This window comes from Octopus bimaculoides, chromosome 9 (genome assembly GCF_046866305.1).
Source record: "Octopus bimaculoides isolate indiv1 chromosome 9, ASM4686630v1, whole genome shotgun sequence".
NCBI lineage: Eukaryota > Metazoa > Mollusca > Cephalopoda > Octopoda > Octopodidae > Octopus > Octopus bimaculoides.
In genome coordinates, this window is record NC_142936.1 from 33,468,113 (window position 1) to 33,490,864 (window position 22,752).

The window sequence follows — 22,752 nt, forward strand, 5'->3', positions numbered from 1 at the left end:
ATATATTTGTGACATACCAGTGACTCAAACATAAATCCATAAATAACCAGTTTGCAATGGTAAACAACCATACAATATCCCAGACAGGCTGACATTAACAGTGTTGCCTATATCATTACCGCTCAAGCCAATCAACTTGTGTGCCAGCCTGTTCATCAACTCAGACTGGTGTCAAGAGATGTACCTATTTCATCACCTTTCAGATTAATCAGCAGTTTTAAAGCAGATGCTATATTAATAAGTGACACTGTTAAGAAATATTTATTCCAGCTGGAATTATAAGGGATTGTTGTGCAGTGCAACTCATCTCAGAATGGTAGAGCTAATAGGCTATCAGGTTGCAGTATACTGGTTAACATAGCTAAAATACTTGTAGTCACTGTGTTTATGGTTGTGGTAGTTACATAGATGTGATAGTAATGGACAGCAGCCAATGATTTCATAAACCACTTATGAAATCATCAATTCAGATTTTATTGATAACTTGGATACCTCTATGGAGAAGAGTAACCAGTTCAACTCACATGCATCCAACTTTGCAGATTTATGATAAAGCTTATATAAGAACTATTGTGAGCTCATCATAGTGCCTTTTATCAACAACTCAAATACCCAATCTTTTTATGGCCATATGTTTCTAAATAGTATATGTGCATGCATATGTACAGGGTGCGTAAGGTATTTGAGGACAGTTATATACTTACACAGAAATGACTCATAAAAAACAGACGATAATGCCTTTTTTACTGAAAAGGTTTTGAGGATAAGAATAAACATACTGTTTTGTCATTTTTATTCAATAAAGTCTCCTTCAGCTTCAATAACGGCTTCTATGCAAGATCTGAATCGCCTACATGCTAGGATCAAGTGGTCTGTGTTCATATTGGACATTACTCTGACTATGGAGGCTTTTTTAGAGATTGTTTGGTGTTATGAGGGTGCTCATTGACCTCTTTCTCAACTACACTCCATATATAGTAGTCCAATGGATTGAGAGCTGGGAGGCCAAATGTTGGGGGTTATGTAGTCATGAAAATTTTCCGCCATCCATTCCTGCATTGCTGTAGCCTTGTGTGATGGCGCCAAATCTTGTTGAAACACATAAGGTCTTCCGTTGTGTACATTATCGATCTATGGCTTAACCACTGTGTTCAGAACATCTATGTAGGTAACAGAGTTTACTCGAAGATCTTGTGGAAAGAAGTGAGGCGGCATCACATGTCCTTCATTGCTGACAACTCCCAAAACCCTGACAGTTGCAGGAAATTTTGTTTGCATTACTCTTGGAACTTCTGAAGGGTCTGTACATAGCCATCTGTCATTTCTTCTGTTTACTTTCTGATCTTGATCAAAGTTTTTCTCGTCTGAGAAGAACCAAATGACATCTTTCTCTGCTGGGTTTTTAAGTTTGTTCAGGGGTCTTTTAGAGCTGATTAAGTGATTTTACTGTTTCTGACATGAAATGACCTTTTCTTATCGCATAAGATTTGTATCTGATGTCTTTGTGGATAACATTTTGGATTGTTCCTTCTGACACATGGTGTTCTTTTGCAATCAACCTCATGGATCTTCTGGGATTGTCATCAATGGTCTGCTTTATTTGTTGAGTAAATTCTGGTGTTCTAATAGTATCAGTATGTCTACAATGTTTCTTACATTTTGATACTGGTAATACATTTCCGTCTTTAGCCTCTAACTCCTTGTGAATTTTGTAGACGAAGGATCTAGCAACTTTTATAAATTGTACTACTTCTAAATTGCTATGTTCAGCCTTTATAGCCACAATGACTGTGTGCCTCTTCATTTCTTGTGTAATCATAGGGTCTGCCATTGATAATTCTGAAATATAGAAAATATTAAGTTGATAAATATGTTGCTATAGTAAAATTAATATATGTCCTCAAAAACCTTACGCACCCTGTATATATGTAATATGTGTGTATATTTATGTATATGTGTATATGTGTAGAGGTAGTCGATAGCTTCCGCTATCTAGGTGACCAAGTTAGTAGTGGGGGTGGGTGCGCTGAAAGTGTAGCTGCTAGAATAAGAATAGCCTGGGCAAAGTTTAGGGAGCTCTTACCTCTGCTGGCAACAAAGGGACTCTCACTCAGAGTAAAAGGCAGACTGTATGACGCATGTGTACGAACAGCCATGCTACATGGCAGTGAAACATGGGCTGTAACTGCTGAGGACATGCGTAAGCTCGCAAGGAATGAAGCCAGTATGCTCCGTTGGATGTGTAATGTCAGTGTGCATACCCGTCAGAGTGTAAGTATCTTGAGAGAAAAGCTGAACATAAGAAGCATCAGTTGTGGTGTGCAAGAGAGACGATTGCGCTGGTATGGACATGTGGTGGGAATGGATGAGGATAGCTGCGTGAAAAAGTGCCACACCCTAACAGTTGAGGGAACCCGTGGAAGAGGTAGGCCCAGGAAGACCTGGGCTGAGGTGGTGAGGCAAGACCTTCGAACATTGGGCCTCACCGAGGCGATGACTACTGACCGAGACCTTTGGAAATGTGCTGTGCGTGAGAAGACCCGGCAAGCCAAGTGAGATCGTTGCCAGTGCCCCTGGACTGGCTCTTGTGCGGGTGGCACATAAAATACACCATTTTGAGCGTGGCCGTTGCCAGTACTGCCTGACTGGCCTTCGTGCGGGTGACAGGTAAAAGCACCCACTACACTCTCTGAGTGGTTGGCGTTAGGAAGGGCATCCAGCTGTAGAAACTCTGCCAAATTAGATTGGAGCCTGGTGTTGCCATCCGGTTTCACCAGTCCTCAGTCAAATCGTCCAACCCATGCTAGCATGGAAAGCGGACGTTAAACGACGATGATGATGATGATGATATAAATTTAATGCACAATATATGAATTTATATAATCTGGTGGTAATCACAATTGCTCTTTAGTGGACCAGGCTACAAACCACATAGTAGGAGTATATACAATCAGTGAAGATTATATCATGAGGAGTATATAGAATATAAAGAAAGTCAGGAGGTATGAGATGAATATATTTATTTCACCAGCTGATATCCATAGAATGTTGATCATTTTGTAGCCAGCATCAGGTGCTCTGGAAAATTTTGTCAAAAGTTTGTCTTCCTGATAAAATGATAAGGGTAATAGTATCTTTGCATGAAGGGATGATGGCAACAGTGATATCTAACAGTCAATGTTCAGAAGCATTTTCTGTTGCCACTGGAACCAAATTGGGCTGTGTTTTAGCTCAAGTACTTTTTTTCCATATTCTTTTTGCTGATGCTCCAACACACTTTTAGGAATTACCATGAAGGTGTAAAATTTCATTTTTGCACAGAAAGAGGTCTACTAAACAAAATGGGCAAAGCTTCAGATCAAAGAAAAGGACCAAGAAAGAGATTCTGTGTGATTTTCTATTTGCTTATGATTGCGTTTTGATTTCTCATACATTTGAGGGGATTCAAAAACAGTCAATAGTCAATGGGTTCAGAAACCGTTAACAGGTTTACTACAGCATTTGGACTGACTATCAGCATCAAGAAAACAGAAGTTTTATTTCAACCAAAGTCTGAGGCAGAGCATTCTCAAAATTCAAATGTGATGACCCACTTAAATGGGTCAGGTCGTTTAAATATTTTGGATGTACGGTACTCTTGATGTTGAAATCAATGTTAGAATAACAAAGGTTACAAGTCCTTTTGGAAAATTTTCCCATTGTATGTGGGATGAACACAGTGTAAGTCTAAAAACTAAAATAAATGCATACAAATATTGTATTTTGAGCATACTTTTGTGTGGGGCAGAAGCATGGACTCCCTACTACAAACATATAAAGAAGTATGAAATCTTTCAGATGTGCTGTCTGCACAATATCTGCAACATAAATGGCATGATAAGACATCAAATGCCAAACTCTTTGAAAAATGTGATATCTCCAGTATCAAAAGCATGCTGCTGAGAATTCAGTGCAGATGGGTGGGACATGTTCGAATGAAAGATGATCACATACCGAAAATTCTTTTGTATGGCCAACAAGTAGAAGGATACTGTGGTAAAGGAAGACCTGTCATTAGGTATAAGGATAAGTTGAAGTAATCACTAAAATCTTTAGAGCTTAATTTAGCATCTTGGGAAAGTTATTGCCTCTGCAGGACAATCTACTGAGGGCTACAGACAACATTGGTGCTGAGTCTCAGCTAGACCAAGAGTGACATGGTGGTGGAACAAGGAGGTAGACAGTGCTATAAAAGCAAAGAGACAGGCTTGGAAAGACTGGCAAAATGGTGGAAGCAGAGAATTATATCAGGTGGCCAAAAGGGCAGCTAGGTGACAGGTTTACATAATAAAAGGAATAGCAGAAGGTAAGAGATTTGCAAATGTTCTGCTGCGTGAGGATCAGTGGCATGAGGTGTTCAGGATTGGAAAGCAGTGTATCAGAGAATAAAGATATGGTGGGTGAGAAATGTGTACGAATGGATAATGGTATGCTTGTACTTAGCGACTCAGAGAAGGAAAGGTTACTAAATGTGGAAAATGAATGGGAGAAGGAGTGTTTACCAAATATTGAACCAATTGAGGGACCAGCCATCAGAGTTGACAGCAGCATAATAGATAAGGCAATTAAGGACATGAAGAAGAGGAAAGCCCCTGGGCCATCAGGAATCACTGCTGAGATGATTAAAATTTCTGGTGGTGTAGGATATAGCTTAGTCACCTGTATAGTTAATCAGATTATTCAGGAAGGTGCCATCCCCAAAGACTGGTGTAGTAGTATTGTAGTTAGCTGCTACAAGGTTAAAGGTGATGCCTTTGATAGGAACAACTACAGAGGTATGAAACTGTTAGACTAAGTCATGAAAGTTACTGAGAGGATTATAGCTCCATTGATTAGAAATAGAATTAAACTAGATGAAATGCAGTTTGGGTTTGTACGTGGGAAGAGTACCATAGATACCATCTTCCTAGTAAGACAGCTGCAGAAAAAGTACTTGGCCAAATGTAAGCCATTGTACTTAGCCTTCATCAACCTAGAGAAAGCTTTTGACAGAGTTCCCCACTCTGTTATATGGTGGTCTCTAAGGAAGTTAGGAGTAGAGGAGTGGTTTGTTAGAGCTGTACAAGCCTTACTGATAGTGGTGCTGTCAGTAAGGTAAGAGTTGGCCTCAATATAGTGATGAATTTAGTGTACAAGTAGGGGTTCACCAAGGTTCAGTTCTCAGTCCACTCTTATTCATTATAGTCTTCCAAGCCATAACAGAGGAATTCAAAATTGGATGCCTGTGAGAACTGCTATATGCTGATGACATTGCTCTTATTGCAGAATCTTTAACAGAATCGGAGAAGAAATTCCAAGTATGGAAACAAAACCTGGAATCAAAGGGTCTTAAAGTTAACTTAGCAAAGATCAAAGCTGTTGTTAGTAAGAAAGAAGATAAAACTCTCTTTCCGTCAGGTAAATAGCCCTGCTCAATATGTAGGAAAGGAGTGGAAGAAATTCTGTTCACTGCATCCATAAGTGGTGCAGTTGAATCACAAGTAGATTAACAGATGAAGTCGCCTTTGTATGCAGCAGATGTGCAGGAACAATAAGCACTAAGAGCACACAGGACTTAGAATCTCTCAAATGCCCAGGAGGCTTCCTTGAGGTTGTAGATAGTTTCTTGTTACCTAGGTGACCAAATTAGCAATGGTGGAAGATACTCTGAAAGTATTGTTTCTAGAATAAGAATAGGGTGGAGGAAGTTCAGAGAACTACTACCTCTGTTGGCTACAAAAGGACTCTCTCTCAGAGCGAAAGGTAGATTGTATGATGCTTGTGTGTGAACAGCTATACTCCGTGGTAGTGAGACATGGGCTCTGACTACAGAAGACGTGAAGACTGGAGAGAAATGAAGGCAGTATGCTCCGTTGGATGTGCAGCATCAGTGTGCATGTATAACATAGTGCAAATGTATTGAGAGAAAAGTTGGGCATAAGAAGAATCAAATGTAGCATACAAGAGAGAAAACTATGTTGGTTTGGACAAGTGATGCGTATTAATGAGGACAGCTACATAAAGAAGTGCCGATCACTGAAAGTGGATGGTACCTGCAGAAGAAGGAGACCCAAGAAGACATGGGATGAAGTGGTGAGGACTGACCTCAGGATGTTGTGCCTCACAGCGGAAATGGCAATGGACAGAGATGTCTGGCAATATGAAGTTCTTGAGAAGATCTGGTCACTTCAGCAAAACTGAGTTCTAGAAGTGCTGTATTCCACCCACATGTAACAAGAAAACTTTTCACACACCCTACCCCAACAAACCAAGCTACATATCTTCTCTTCCTCACATTTCCTCTTTTATGCACTATGCTTACTCCCTCCCCCAACCTGTTCTCTTGGCCCTGTTTCACAGTATCATTGCTATCTGCCAACCCCTGGCCTGTGTGTTCCATCCATATGTAATGAAAACTTTTCACATACCCTTACCCCAACAAACCACCCGCATGTAACAAAAAAACTTTTCATACACCTGACCCCAACAAACCAAACTACATCTCTACTACCTCACATTTCCTCCATCATGCACTAAGCTTACCTCTCACTCCTCAATCCTGTCCTCACTGGTCTGTTTCTCTGTATCATTGATGTTTAGTAGCACCCCCACTCTATATACCCAGTTTTTCACCACTCACTGCATTCCCCTCCCCACTGTTTAATCACGTTTTTTTTGGCAATGTCCTGCCACTTATATTATGACCTTCGAACCTGAAGATCATGCCCTGGCACTTGCTACTATCTATATCTTTCTCTTCCTTTACTCAACCATCCCATTTATATTCAGATCTCTGTGCCTTGTGAGTATGCTCAGCACTTTCTCACCATCTCTATCCTGCTGTCTCCCACTCTCTCTCTCTCCTTCTCTTGCTCTTCCCTCTGGCTGGGTAACTATGCATCTCCTTTACGGCAGCACACCTCTTTCTGTCCTCATTCCTGATATCTCTCTCTCTCTCTCTCTCTCTCTCTCCCTCCCCCCTCTTTCTCTCTCTGGTCAGGTAACCTTGTACCTCCTCTACAGCAAGATACCTATTTCTGTTTCTCTGTCTCACTATAACCTTTCATCATCTGACACAAGATCACCTCCTCCAATGCTCCTTCCCCTCTCAAAAGATTTTTGTCTTGCTAGTTACTTAGTGACCCTATCAGTGCTGGTGCCACATAAAAAGCATCCAGTCCACACTGTAAAGAAATCTTGGTGCAGGCTTCTGCCTGACTGGCTTCTGTCTAACTATCCCGCCCTTTTGGGAAGCAGATATTAAACAATGATGATTTTGTATATATATATATAGAGAGAGAGAGAGAGAGACACACACACACATACACACACACACATATATTTGTATAATTGTATGTGCACACATATATGTATGTATATTTGTGTGTATATATATATATATATATATATATATATATATATATATATATATATGTATGTGTGTGTGTGTATATTTGTATGTGTGTGTATATATGTATGTATGTATATATATATATATATATATATATACATATACACACACACACACATATATATGTGTATTTATGAATGTATGTGTAGAAGGTTAAAAAGAAAGTACTCTTGCATTTCAGAATGAGAAAGAACCAAATGCTATTTTGGTCTGAATTCTTATATTTAATTAAAATAATATTTGCCAACAATTTTGATAACATAATCACATCTATGTGGCAAATTGTTGATCCTTTGGTTTAAACTCTTCATTTTCAAAGGAAGTCATCATCATCATCATTTAATATCCGCCTTCCATGCTGGCATGGATGGGACGGTTTGACAGGAGCTGGCCAGGCAGAAGACTGTGCCAAACATCTGTGTCTATTTTGACATTGTTTTTATGGCTAACACCAACCACACCGCAGAGTGGACTGAGTGCATTTTTTGTGGCACCAGTACAGGTGAGGTCAGTTTTGGCATGACTTTTATAGTTGGATGCCCTTCCAAATGTCAGCCACTTTACAGTGTGGACTGGATGCTGTTTATGTAACACCAGCACTGGCAGGGTCACCAAGTAACTTACAAGACAAGGAACCTTTGATAGGGGAGGGGGCATTGGAGGAGGTGATCTTGTGTCAGATGATAAAAGGTAGTAGTGAGACAGAGATACAGAAACAGGTATCTTGCTGTAGAGGAGGTACAAGGTTACCTGGCAAGAGAGGGAGAGAGAGTTAGCAAGGATGAGGACAGAAACAGATGTGCTGCTGCAAAGGTGATAGATGGTTACCTAGCCAGAGGGAAGAGCAAGAGGAAGGAGAGAGAGAGAGAGATCAAGAATGAGGGCAGAAACAGGTATTCTGCTGTAAAGGAGATACGTGGTTACCTACCCAAAGGGAAGAGCAAGGGAAAGAGAGAGAGTGGAAGACAGCAAGAGAGAGCAGGAGAGAGATGTTGATAAAGTGCCAGGGTATACTCACAACTAACACTCAGTATCACTTTTAACTTTCTCACAATTAATAAGATATCACCCTCTAAACAATGTTGCAATAGTACAATGGAGCAAAGTCAGGAGAGTATGGATGATGAGACAAAACCTCCATGTTTAATGTCATAGTCTTTATTGTGTGAGAGCAACACCTCTTTATGATTGACCACTGATGGTTGCTTTTATTGCAAATTTCTGTGTGATGGTTCCAATTGATAACAGTAATCTCCAAATAAACTGTTTTATTTGAGTTTAACACTTCATGATAAATAACACACTTCATATCCAAACACAATGCATAACTATTTACATGTATAGTCCTGGTTCAGGGATGCACTGCTCTTTTTAATTGGGTGCTCACCATTGTTTTCATTGGATATGATTATAGAGAAAACACTTTTCATTACTTGTGATTATTCTACCCAGGAAAGGTTTCATAACAGGACTGCTCTTCATTGATGAGCATAGGGCAACTCTGGTTAAGCCGAGAAGCAGTCAGATGACAAGTGACCAGTAACCAGGTTTAGTCAATTTTCCTTGTTCATAAATGTATTTTAAGATCAAGGTGTGACTTATATTGACCACTTTTATTAATTCTTATGCAGTTTGCTTTGGATTTTCTTCAGCCACGGTTTTTAAAAGCTGAATATTGAGAAAACTTAATCATCCAGATCAAGGGAAATTTATGAGGGAAAAATTTCTCAAGTGAAGCTGATTGAACCAATGTTGGCATGTCCACGCTATTAAAGTTTCATTTCCATAAACAGAACAAATATTTTTTGCTGCTTCCATTCTCAAAGATCCCCTTTTGAATTCATAAAGCATGCAGCATTGGATCTGATTTAAACTCATTTTAAAAGGGTAAAATCAATATGAATAGCCCTTTGCTATAGTATAAAGTAATCTGCAAAGAAGAAAAAAAAAACATTAGAAAGTAGAAATTAATGCTTATTTCACCTAAGTATTAAAAAAGTACTCTTAAAGTGATCATGTCAAAAATACAACAAGACTTTATTTGTATGTATGTATGTATGTGTGTATACACAAATATATGTATGCTTATATGTATGTATACATGTATGTATGTATATCTATTTACACACGCACACACACACACGCATATATATTTCTATCAATACAACATATTTAATGTATGTGTATAATGGAAATGCTAGAAGTGGTGGTTTTCATCTGGGAACAAATCCCTGGGTGGATTTAATATATTAAGAAACAATGTATTCCAGGGTTAAAACACTGAAATACATGTTTGTCATCCTTGTGATTTCTGGGGTGATTTTGCTTTATCTAGCTCTAAAGTATTTTGTGTATTTTAACACAGTCTATAAAGGGATTTTCCCCTGATTAAAGCCACAACTTCTAGCATTCTAACTACATATACACATACATATATATATACATGTTAAGTATGTTGTGTCGATAGAGATTTTACTACAAGGCTGTTTCCATTGTATAGTTGAAATTTATTCTGCTTATGTGGTGTCTTTTTAAACCAGTGTATAGTTTATACACTATCTGTATATACTTCAGACCAGTTAATTTGATATTCTTTTTGAAGTGACACAAATACCTGACATTGATTAGCTGTAATAATAGTGAAATGCATATCTGTCACTCTCTTGGCAAATTCAAAAATATAATATTTATATGTCTAATTCATTCAAACAGTTTTTCCTGTAGAAAGCATAGCTCTGCTCTTTTGTATATTTTGTCACTATTAATGGTTTCTACTTATATGTGTATTTGTAATTTTAACCTCCTTAATCAGTAATTTGAATTCTTTCCCCCTCCCCAAAATAAATCCCCCAACCTTTCCAAAAAAAGAGTTGAAGTGAGGAAAGAGGGCATACATGAGAAATTTTGCCACAAATTCCTCAAACAAGGTATTGTTTTTACAAAAATAATGTGTTTTCCATTTATTATTTTCAGACATATGCTCCAACAGGTTTCAATACCTATAATGCTACATATGATGTATCTGATACATATAAAATCGAAATGTCCGTCTGGGATACTTCAGGTGTGTAATTTTTTTTTATTCAGTTATTTTTTTTATTTACTTGTGTAAGAGTTCATAATTCCTATATTCCTATTAAAATTAAATGTGTAATGATGATGTCTAAAATAACAAATAAACATCCTCTTTCATTTATATATATATTGCTTGACAACCAGTGCTGGTGTGCTTATATCCCATAACTTAGAGGTTTGACAAAAGAGACTGATAGAATAAGTACTAGGCTTTAAAAAACTAAATCCTGGGGTTGATTTTTTTTCACTAAAATACCCTTCAAGGTGGTTCCCCAGCATGGCTGCAGTCAAATGACTAAAACAAGCAAAAGATAAAAGATTCCATGAAAATTTCTCACAGTTGCTGTCCTAACATCATTACACATAAAGCACACCAGCATCCACTCTAAAATGCAACTCAGGAACATAAACACTTGCCCATTTGAACAATAAGGCTTTGCATTTCCTATTCTTCATATTGTGTGTGCTATGAGTAGTGTGCCTCTTATGGATTCACTAAATTAAATAATTAGTAGGAACTCTATCAGTAACAGAAATAGTGGACAGTGTAGTGTTAGCAGAGCTAGAAGTTGAGGTAAGTTTAGAAGCACAATTATTGTGCTTCTTCAAGCTGTTATTGGGATTGTGAGAAATCTCAGAAAACCCACTTGTCTGTGTGTGTGGAAGCTTCATTCTAGGTGGCTTGTGTACACACACATGCACACGTGTATGTATGTGTGTGCATGCGCATGTGTGTGTGTGTGTGTGTGTGTGCATGTATATGTATATATATATATATATATATATATATATATATATACATACATACCCATGGGAAACAATTCTTTCAAGGGAAACAATTCTTTCAAGGGAAACAATTCTTTCAGGCTTGCTTGCAAGATCTTAGCAAAATCCCCACAATAAGATGTTTAAAATAACGCATAGGTATAGATATAACTGGAACTTCATCAGTTATGATGAGTCTTTCAGTTGAGCTGATCAACAGAACAGCCTGATTGTGAAATTAGTTGTTAAAGTTTATGTGCAATAAATTGGTTATACCTCTACAAGAGACAAAATATTAAATTTTTTTATATAATTCCTAATATTTAATGATAAAAAAAACCCAGTAAGACAACAAATAGCTATGGGAATCCAGTAGAGGGGTCCATAAACAAAACATCCTCTCTTTGTAGCTTCTGTTGGCCTGGGCATTATTATATCAATAGTAGTGGTGAGGTTACCTTATTAAATATTTCACACTTAAACTGTTACCAATATTTTTCAGTTAATCGTACCAACGGACACGACTGGTTTCCCTTTTCCTACAAGCTCTCTTTTTTTTTTTTTCAAGGAATAGCCATGTGTTTATTTTTGGAGCTGAACAATTTCAGGATAGTACACAACACACTATACAAGCCTGTCCATTTATTGTACTATCTGAGCATGAAACCCATAGTAGCTCACATCTAAATTTTGGGTTTAATGAATGATATATATTTATGTTGTTGCTATTATGTTAAACTGCTGTATGTCCACTTTTGCATAATAGCAACGATATATATATGTGAATGTATGTATATGCATTCATGTATCCACTTGAAGTACGACACTACCCCCTACTCCTCCCCTCATTGAACCCATCCTCAACTGCACTTCTTGCCTCCTCATCCATGCTACCATCTGTTCCACCTGCTCCTGCATTCACTCCCTTGATCACCAACACCTGCAAGCTTACCTTCTCCTTTCCTCTCTTTGCCCTCCACCCTTCACCTTTCATTCATTCTCTGCTTCCTTCTAGGTCTCAACTACCAACTCTTCAATTTCTTCACACACACTAAAAACTGAAAATTCCACCTCCCCCACCTTCTGTTGTTTATTACAATATATTGTTACGATAGTGTCTTTAATAGAATGATAAAATGTTTTTTAAAAATATCAAGATAAAAAGTAAACTAAAATAAAGGTAAACAAAATGTCTTCAAATAGCAGTATAATTTTACTTGGAGATGCTTGAACTGAATAAATTCATTCCTTACATGAGAATTTGTAGTGAAGAGTTTTGATATATGGAGTACATTATATAAATTCAAAATTGATAACTGAGTTTACTTTACATTTAAGGTACATTAGATTACATTTAAGGACCTCTTGTGCTCCATAGAACATAAGTTGCAACTACCCCTGCCCACTTTGTTTAGAAATGTATGATTGATGACGATATACTGATCACAATATTAAATAATTAGTATTCTTTAATGTAAGTCCCAAATAAATTAAGCTAATAATGTGTCAAGTGCTTATTTATATCCTTAAATTTAGATGCAGTAGCATCTAAATTTAAATTTGGATGCAGTAGCACCCATATAGTAATGTCTTTTATCTGGTGTTGTTATTGAACTAATAAACTATATTAGTTCAAAGACATTAGGTTATTTAAAGGACATTTAGTAGGATTTACAATTACACTTATTAGGGATATTAGTTGAAGAATTATTGTTTATTGAATTAATATTATTGTTACCATTAGAAGGGGACATAATTGTCGTATTTTCTATACTGGATTTAGATATAATATTCACATAGGATGTAGGATTGCAATTATTACTTGGATAATTAGTGTCATGTTCCCTACTACTAATCCTGTTAAATTTCTTATTGTTAGTTGTAACTATGTTATTGGCTAGATTTGGTGAGGTAGATCATGCAAGTTTCATTCTATATCTATTAAGTATTATATATATAAACGTGTGTGTGTGTGTGTGTAACTATCTATGTATATATACTTCCAGTATTGCATCACACTCAGATTGTAATGGCCATTCTTGCTCTCTGACTTTTCCATGACTCGGGTAAAGGCAATGGAGAGGTTGTGTCGTAAATTTGTGAAAAAGGTGACTGGGCATTTCCCCAATTTTCAGTTCAGTTAATTGAATCTGTGCACCAAGACCTCTAAACCCTGGCAGCCAATTTCATCATTGGTGGAGGAATTTAGAACTATCAAGGCTAAAGCAGTCTGAATATTACTTCTATCTGAGGTTGAGAATGTCAGACACACCAACAAGACCATAAAGTGTGACAAGTGGAAACCCCAGGAAGTTGTGAAGGCAGCAGAAATGTACTGAAAGTACCAGGATAGCCCTTCAGAAGAAAAATGATGGAGGGGAGTAAATGAATAAAAGCAATTGGAGAAGAAAAAAAAAAAAAAGAAAACAGACAAGAGATTTTTTTGGAGTGTATATATGTGAGTAGAGGTGTACAAGTGTGGGAGTATATGGGATAGTGGGGGTGATGGTGTATAAGTGTTATCATTGTGTGTGTGTGTGTGAGAAATGCTTGGAAGTGAGGGGGTGGCAGCAGGTGTGAAATAAAATGGAAGGCAAGAGGAATGGGGAAGGTGTGGTAGAAGGTACATATGTGTAAGGATATGGTCATGCAATACTGTCAGTAGAGAAGTGAAAAACAAGAGGAAAAGAAAATACAATAGTAAAAAAGAAAGGAAATAACTTTTGTGTTTAAGTGAGTGAAATGAAAATTAGTGGGGTATGTGGAGGGGCTGTGTATATATCATCATTGTTTAATGTCCGCTTTCCATGCTAGCATGGGTTGGACGGTTTGACTGAGGACTGGTGAACCAGATGGCTACACCAGACTCCAATCTGATTTGGCAGAGTTTCTACAGTTGGATGCCCTTCCTAACGCCAACCACTCCGAGAGTGTAGTGGGTGCTTTTACGTGCCACTGGCACGAAGGCCAGTCAGGCAGTACTGGCAATGGCCACGCTCAAAATGGTGTATTTTACGTGCCACCTGCACGGGAGCCAGTCCAGCAGCACTGGCAACGATCTCGCTCGAATGTCTTTACATGTGCCACCGGCACAAGTGCCAGGAAGGCGACGCTGGGCACAGGTGCCATCACGATTTCGCTTTCGCTTGCCCCAACAGGTCCTCGCAAGCCGAGTTTCGTGTCCAATGAAGGAGACGACGTTGGTATGGTTGCCAGTCATCGAATTTAGTTCGATTTTGATTTCACTTGCCTCAACAAGTCTTCGCAGGCGGAGTTTAGTCTCCAATGAAGGAAAGGTACGCATAAGTGGGCTGGCTACACCCCTGGCAGAGGCCTTGGATTTAGGTCTCACTTGGCTTGCCAGGTCTTCTCATGCACAGCATATTTTCAAAGGTCTCGGTCAGAAGTCATTGCCTCGGTGAGGCCCAGTATTCGAAGGCCGTGCCTCACCACCTCATCCCAGGTCTTCCTGGGCCTACCTCTTCCACAGGTTCTCTCAACTGTTAGGGTGTGGCACTTTTTCACACAGCTATCCTCATCCATTCTCGCCACATGACCATACCAGCACAATCGTCTCTCTTGCATACCACATCTGATGCTACTTAAGTCCAACTTCTCTCTCAGGGCGCTTACACTCTGTTGTGTTTGCAAACTTACATTACACATCCAGCGAAGCATACTGGCTTCATTCCTTGCGAGCCCACGCATGTCTTCAGCAGTCACGGCCCATGTTTCACTGCCATGAAGCATGGCTGTTCGTACACATGCGTCATACAGTCTGCCTTTTACTCTGAGAGAGAGACCCTTTGTCACCAGCAGAGGTAAGAGCTCTCTGAACTTTGCCCAGGCTATTCTTATTCTAGCAGCTACACTTTCAGCGCACACTCCCCCACTACTAACTTGGTCACCTAGATAGCGGAAGCTATCAACCACTTCTAGTTTTTCTCCCTGGAATGTGGCAGAAGTTGTTTTCTGCACATTTACAGTGTTTATAGCTCCTGAACATCTGCTACATACAAAAACTAACTTCCTAGTTAACCTTCCTTTGATATTGCTGCACCTCTTATGTGTTCATAGCTTGCACTGGGTGCATCTTATAGAGTTTCTACCTACGCCTTTTCTACAGATCGAGCAAGACCATCTACCTGAAGGGGTTTGTGTTTTTTCTACCTTCCTACTTATTAGGACATATATATATATATATACCTATGTTTTCATTAAGTTTTTACTGATAAATATTTTCTCAATTAGTTTAAATTAAATTAAGAATTTTGAAAATATTCTAATGCTGTTATATGTATGTGTATAATTTTATGACCACTTATTCTTGTATTTTTTATTGCAGGGGATGGAGGATATGACAGGGTACGGCCTTTATCATATGCTGAAGCAGATCTTGTAATTATATGCTTTTCAGTCGCAGATCCAGATTCACTAGAACATGTCATGTCAAAGGTGAGTTAAACAATGATTTATAATATCTGTCATACCTAAACCCAACTATTATCAACATAACCATCTTTGACACCTATCTGAGATGAGTTATTCATAATGATTATAATTTTTCAGGTTATTAACCTGTATAAGTTATATATTTCATCTAAACACCATGTCCAGAATAATTTATAATAATGGTCTCATTGTTTTTCAATAACAGAATGAGAAAATATATTCTGTACTTGAGATAAATTAATTTACCTTTGACAGCTTATTCATCTATACTATATATAAAACAGAGATGTGTGTGTAATCGCTTTTCACGTGAAATCGACTTCACCAAATGCTTCCATACTTGTGATGCGAGAATAATTTGACCTCGGATAAATCTTAGGCTCTTCATTTGATTTTTTTTAATTAAAAATAAATAATATTGCTTTATATTTAAGATTCACTTCTTTAAAAAGGTTCCTCAATGTCAACTTCCGGTATTGACGTAACAACGGCAAAAAGCTTCAGTCTCTATTTTGTGTGTGAGTGAGTATGAGAGAGAGAGAGAGAGAGAGTAAATACTACATACACACCGCTCTCTCACTCTGTCTCACACACATACACACGCACCCACACACTCCTTGACTCACTCACACTCTGTCTCTTACAAACACACACATACATAAATGTATACAAACATATTTACAAAGACACACGTGTATGCGCGCGCGTGCGTGTTTGTAAGAGACAGAGCGTAAGTGAGTCAAGGGCTGTGTTGTCATATGCATACATCCAAAGATGTATGTATATTTATGCATGTACGTATACATGACAACAAACCTCTCTCTCTCACTCACACTCTGTCTCTTACAAACACACACATACAAAAATGTATACAAACATATTTACAAAGACACGTGTGTGTATGCGCGCGCGCGTGCTCCGGTATTGACGTAACCGGCAAAAAAGCTTCACTCTCTATTTTGTGTGTATGAGAGAGAGAGAGAGAGAGAGAGTAAATACTACATACACACCACTCTCTCACTCTGTCTCACACACATACACACGCACACACACACCCCTTCACTCACTCACACTGTCTCTTACAAACACACATATACATAAATGTATACAAACATATTTACAAAGACACACGTGTATGCGCGCGTGTGCGTGTTTGTAAGAGACAGTGTGAGTGAGTCAAGAGCTGTGTTGTCATATGCATACATCCAAAGATGTATGTATATTTATGCATGTACGTATACATGACAACAAACCTCTCTCTCTCTCACTCACACTCTGTCTCTTACAAACACACACATACATAAATGTATACCAACATATTTACAAAGACACACGTGTGTATGCGCATGCGTGGGGGGGGGGGGTTCCACAATCGCCATTTATTTCAATTACTCTTGTGAGGATATTCACGTAAATCATTTCTTTCATTTAATCCCCATTTTAATTTTCGTAAAAGTTTCCAAGTACCAATGAGGCTTTTTGGCACATCTTCAATTTTCCCCATTCATGAGAGGCGCCCAGCCATCATTCATCTGAGAGTCCATCTACAGAATGTCCTCAAATTTCTATACAGCATATTTTGCCTTTTTTTCTTCAAGTATATAAGCAACAATTTCATTCCCGAGCAATGCCGAGTGCCTCTGCTAGTATTATAAAATTATAACATAATACAAACTTCAAAGTCAACTTAAAGAATAAATTACAAAAGTTTGGTAAATATATTGATTATGGAAATGAACACGGCATTCTATAAATTATGATAGTTAAGTATATATATGCATGCACACGCACACACACATATTGGGGAAGAAGATAGAATACTAGCCATAGATGAGGTGGACACAAACTCAGCTGTTGCCCTGATGGTTTCACAGCAATCCTCCTCAAATTGTGTAAGCGTGCCCTGGCAAAACCACTACAGATACTCTTCCAGAGTTTTCTTGCAAATGGCAAGCTGCCAAGCAAACTGAAGGATGGAATAATATGCCCAATCCATAAAGGAGGAAGCAGAGCAGATGCCAAAAATTATAGGCCTATCTCTCTGACTTCACACATCAGCAAAGTCATGGAACAAATAGTCAGCGGAAACTAATTGCATTTGTTGAAGAAAACGACTTACTGAGTGATACCCAGCATAGTTTTTGACCAGGTAGGAGCTGCCTGGCACAGCTCCTACAGCACTATAATTGGGTATTGAAGCAGTTACTCAATGACTCAAATGTGGACGTAATATAACTTGACTATGCAAAAGCTTTTGTCCTCTATGCTGATGACCTTGCCCTAATTGCGGAGTCACTATCAGAACTAGAGGAGAAGTTTCAGGTGTGGAAGCAAGGTCTAGAATTGAAGGGCCTTAGAGTCAACCTAGCTAAAACCAAAATCCTAATAAGTAGGAAGGTAGATAAAACACAAACCCCTTCAGGTAGATGGCCCTGCTCAGTATGTAGAAAAGGAGTAGGTAGTAACTCTATAAGATGTACCCGGTGCAAGCTATGGACACATAAGAGGTGCAGCAACATCAAAGGCAGGTTAACTAGCAAGTTAGTTTTTGTTTGTGGCAGATGTTCAGGTGCAATAAAGACTGTAAACAAACAGGAAACAACTTCTATCTCATTCCAGGGTGAAAAACTAGAGGTAGTCGATAGCTTCCGCTATCTGGGTGACCAAGTTAGTAGTGGGGGTGGGTGCGCTGAAAGTGTAGCTGCTAGAATAAGAATAGCCTGGGCAAAGTTTAGAGAGCTCTTACCCCTGCTGGCGACAAAGGGACTCTCACTCAGAGTAAAAGGCAGACTGTATGACGCATGCATACGAACAGCCATGCTACATGGCAGTGAAACATGGGCTGTAACTGCTGAGGACATACGTAAGCTCGCAAGGAATGAAGCCAGTATGCTCCGTTGGATGTGTAATGTCAATGTGAATACCCGTCAGAGTGTAAGTATCTTGAGAGAAAAGCTGAACATTAGAAGCATCAGTTGTGGTGTGCAAGAGAGACGATTGCGCTGGTATGGACATGTGGTGAGAATGGATGAGGATAGCTGCGTGAAAAAGTGCCACACCCTAACAGTTGAGGGAACCCGTGGAAGAGGTAGGCCCAGGAAGACCTGGGCTGAGGTGGTGAGGCAAGACCTTCGTACATTGGGCCTCACCGAGGCGATGACTACTGACCGAGACCTTTGGAAATGTGCTGTGCGTGAGAAGACCCGGCAAGCCAAGTAAGATCGTTGCCAGTGCCCCTGGACTGGTTCTTGTGCGGGTGGCACATGAGATGCACCATTTTGAGCGTGGCCGTTGCCAGTACCGCCTGACTGGCTCCCGTAGGATTTTCGAGCGAGATCGTTGCCAGTGCCCCTGGACTGGCTTGTGCGTGTGGCACATAAAAGACACCATTTCGAGCGTGGCCGTTTTCGTGCGGGTGACACGTAAAAGCACCCACTACACTCTCTGAGTGGTTGGCGTTAGGAAGGGCATCCAGCTGTAGAAACTCTGCCAAATTAGACTGGAGCCTGGTGTTGCCATCCGGTTTCACCAGTCCTCAGTCAAATCATCCAACCCATGCTAGCATGGAAAGCGGACGTTAAACGATGATGATGATTATGGTATGATATGCCACAAACTGCGTGTTCTTGACAGAGATGGAAAACTTGAAGAGTGTTTACATAACTTTCTGAAAGATAGAAGTCAGGTAGTGGTGACTAATGGTACCACCTCAAAGGAAACACAAATAGTGAGTGGTGTTCCACAGGGTACTGTCTTAGGACCACTGCTTTTCATAGTGGCTCTCTCAGATATGCTCTCGCCTGCCCGGATAGCCACCCTTGCTAGCTACATAGACAACATGAAAGTCTCGCAGAAAATATGAAACCCTAGTGATGTTTTGCACCTGCAGCAGGAATTGGACGCAATATATAGATGAGCTGAGGACAATAATATGCAGTTTAATGCTGGAAAATTCCAAGCCCTGTGCTACCAGCACCCAAAATTGAACAAAAAACATACAGGGTACACAGGTCAAGGGGGGATTACAATCGTAGAACCTAAATCAGTGCATGACCTGGGTATCAACATGAGTGATGTTACCTCTTTGCAAATGCACATTACCAAGATGGCAACAAAGTGCAGATGGCTGGCTGGCTGGATCCTGAGATCCAGAGAGAAGGAAACCATGATGGTCCTCTGGAGGACATTTGTCCTCAGCCGCCTGGACTACAGCTCCTAACTATGGTCATCTCACCGTGTAAAATTAACAGACAACCTTGAAGCAATCCAGCGAAGCTACACAAAGAAGATCATCTCATTGCAACAGCTCAGCTACTGAGAAAGGCTGAAACAGCTAAGACTCTACTCCCTAGAGTGAAGGCAGGAGAGATATGCAGTAATTTACATCTGGAAAATCCTGGAAGGAATTGTACCAAATTTTGGCATTGAAGGCTATACAAATGCCAGAACAGATTGTCATTGTACAGTGCCAAAGATCCCAACACTGCCATCGTGTTTCAGGACCAGTTATTGCAGCAGCCTGAGTTTCAAGGGCCCACAGCTTTTTAATATTCTCCCAAAGAGCTTGAGGGACCTACATAAAGTGGATGTAGGTGTTTTCAAAATAAAACTGGATCTCTTCCAGTCAAGAGTTCCAGATGAATCTACCTTGTGGCAAGAGGCACAAATGAGGGCAGTGACATCAAACTCCCTTATTCTCCAAATGCCACATATTAGAGGAGGCTCTCAATAATAACAGTGTAGCAGAACAGTGGTGCTCCAGCATGGCCACAGCTTAGAGCTGAAATTGATAAAAAGATACACACACACACACACACACATAAAATTGTGTATATATAGTTCATAAATGAGAATCAGATATTCTCCACATACATACATGCATTTTTTTAATATTTCATGTATTTAATATATTAGGTTGTTTCACATGAAATGTTGCATTTTTAATGACTTGCTATTTCAGTCATTTAAAAACTCAATTGTGTTTACCTTGCATTTAATCTTGACTCTTTTTCTTTCCCAACAATATTGGTGTACAAAATTTGTACCCACAGACCTTATGAAAATGATAACAACCAAACTATCATCATCATCATCATTGTCGTTTAATGTCCGCTTTCCATGCTAGCATGGGTTGAACGATTTGACTGAGGACTGGTGAAACCAGATGGCTACACCAGGCTCCAATCTGATTTGGCAGAGTTTCTACAGCTGGATGCCCTTCCTAATGCCAACCACTCATAGTGTAGTGGGTGCTTTTACGTGCCACCAGCGCGAAGGCCAGTCAGGCGGTACTGGCAACGGCCACGCTCAAAATGGTGTATTTTATGTGCCACCCGCACAAGAGCCAGTCCAAGGGCACTGGTAACGATCTCGCTTGAAAGTCCTTACTCATGCCACAGGCACAAGTGCCAGAAAGGCGACGCTGGGCACAGGTGCCATCACAATTTCGCTTTCGCTTGCCCCAATAAATCCTTGCAAGCTGAGTTTCATGTCTAATGAGGGAGACGACGTTGGCATGGGTGCCAGTTGTCGAATTTAGTTCGATTTCACTTGCCTCAACAGGTCTTCACAAGTGGAGTTTAGTGTCCAATTTAACTCGATTTCAATTTCACTTGCCTCAACAGGTCTTCGCAAGTGGAGTTTAGTGTCAAATTTAGCTCGATTTTGATTTCACTTGCCTCAACAGGTCTTCACAAGTGGCCAGTCAGGTGATACTGGCAACGGCCACGCTCAAAATAGTGTATTTTATGTGCCACCTGCACAAGAGCCAGTCCAGGGGCACTGGCAACGATCTCTCTCGAAAGTCCTTACACATGCTGCGGGCACAAGTGCCAGAAAGGCGACGCTGGGCACAGGTGCCTTCACGATTTTGCTTTCCCCAATAAGTTTGTTCCACATCAACTGAACGAGATTAAAAAGAACAGACCCCTGGAAGTGTGCTCCTTATTGCTCTCTCGACTGGAAAAAGACCATTTTTGCATCAAATCATTACTTGTAATGAGAAATGGATACTCTTTGACAACATCAGGAGAACAGGACAGTGATTAGATGCAGGAGAGTCACCTAAACACTACCCAAATCCACCATTGCACCCTAAAAAGTTAGTGGTTATTGTATGGTGGTCTTCAAAAGGAGTTATTCATTATGCAACAAGGAAAAACGGTAACAGCAACATTGTATTGCCAGGAAATTGATTGTAAGCACGAGAATTTGAGAAAGAAGCAACCCAGACTAGGGAATAGAGATGGCTCAATTTTGCTCCACAACAATGCACGTCCTCACACTCCTCAAGCTACGGTCCAAAAGTTGCAAAACCTGAATTATGAGATTTTGCAACATCCTCCTTATTCCCCTGATAGCTCATCTACTGATCATCACTTATTTAAACATTTTGAGCTTTTCATAAGCAATAAAACATTCTTAAATAGAGAAGAGGTAATTGAAACATTCATACAGTTTATCACAGCAAAAGATGAATATATGATATAGAGAAATGTTGGGTAAATGTCATAAATGAACATGGATAATACTTTAAATAATCAGTTCTCTAAAACTTCTGAAACATTTTATTGTTACCTTTCAAATACGACATTTCATGTGAAACAACCTAATACTTTATATATTGTTCTGTCTAACTTGCTTATCTCTACATTTACTTCTAATTGTGTGTATATATGTGTGTGTGTGTGTGTGTGTGTGTGTGTGTGTGCACGCGCATATACAGAGCTTGGTGCAGTATTCTGATTTGCCAGTCCCTGTCAAACCATTCTATCCATATCAACATGGAAAATGGAAATTAAATTATGATAATAATGATAATGATTATGATGTTATCAACACAGTCATAATTTAACATCTGTCTTCCATGTTGGCATGGGTTGGATGGTTTGACAGTAGTTGGTAAGCCAGAGGACTGCACCAAGCTCCACTGTCTGCATTGGCATGGGTTCTATGACTGGATGTCCTTTCTAACATCAACCTCTTTACAGTGTGAAATGGGTGCGTTTTACATGCCCTCAGCACCAATGAGG

General features: G+C 39.5%; 1 protein-coding gene across 1 annotated transcript in view; it reads left to right on the forward strand.

Moving 5' to 3' along the window:
• The window catches only part of LOC106879550 (rho-related GTP-binding protein RhoE), a 126,669-nt gene that overhangs the window by 5,598 nt on the left and 98,319 nt on the right, over nt 1-22,752 (forward strand). Inside the window, exons 2-3 of the mRNA XM_052970564.2 lie at nt 10,403-10,493; nt 15,615-15,724. Of these exons, the coding sequence (XP_052826524.1) occupies nt 10,403-10,493; nt 15,615-15,724 (201 nt within the window). The remainder of the gene's footprint in view (nt 1-10,402; nt 10,494-15,614; nt 15,725-22,752) is intronic.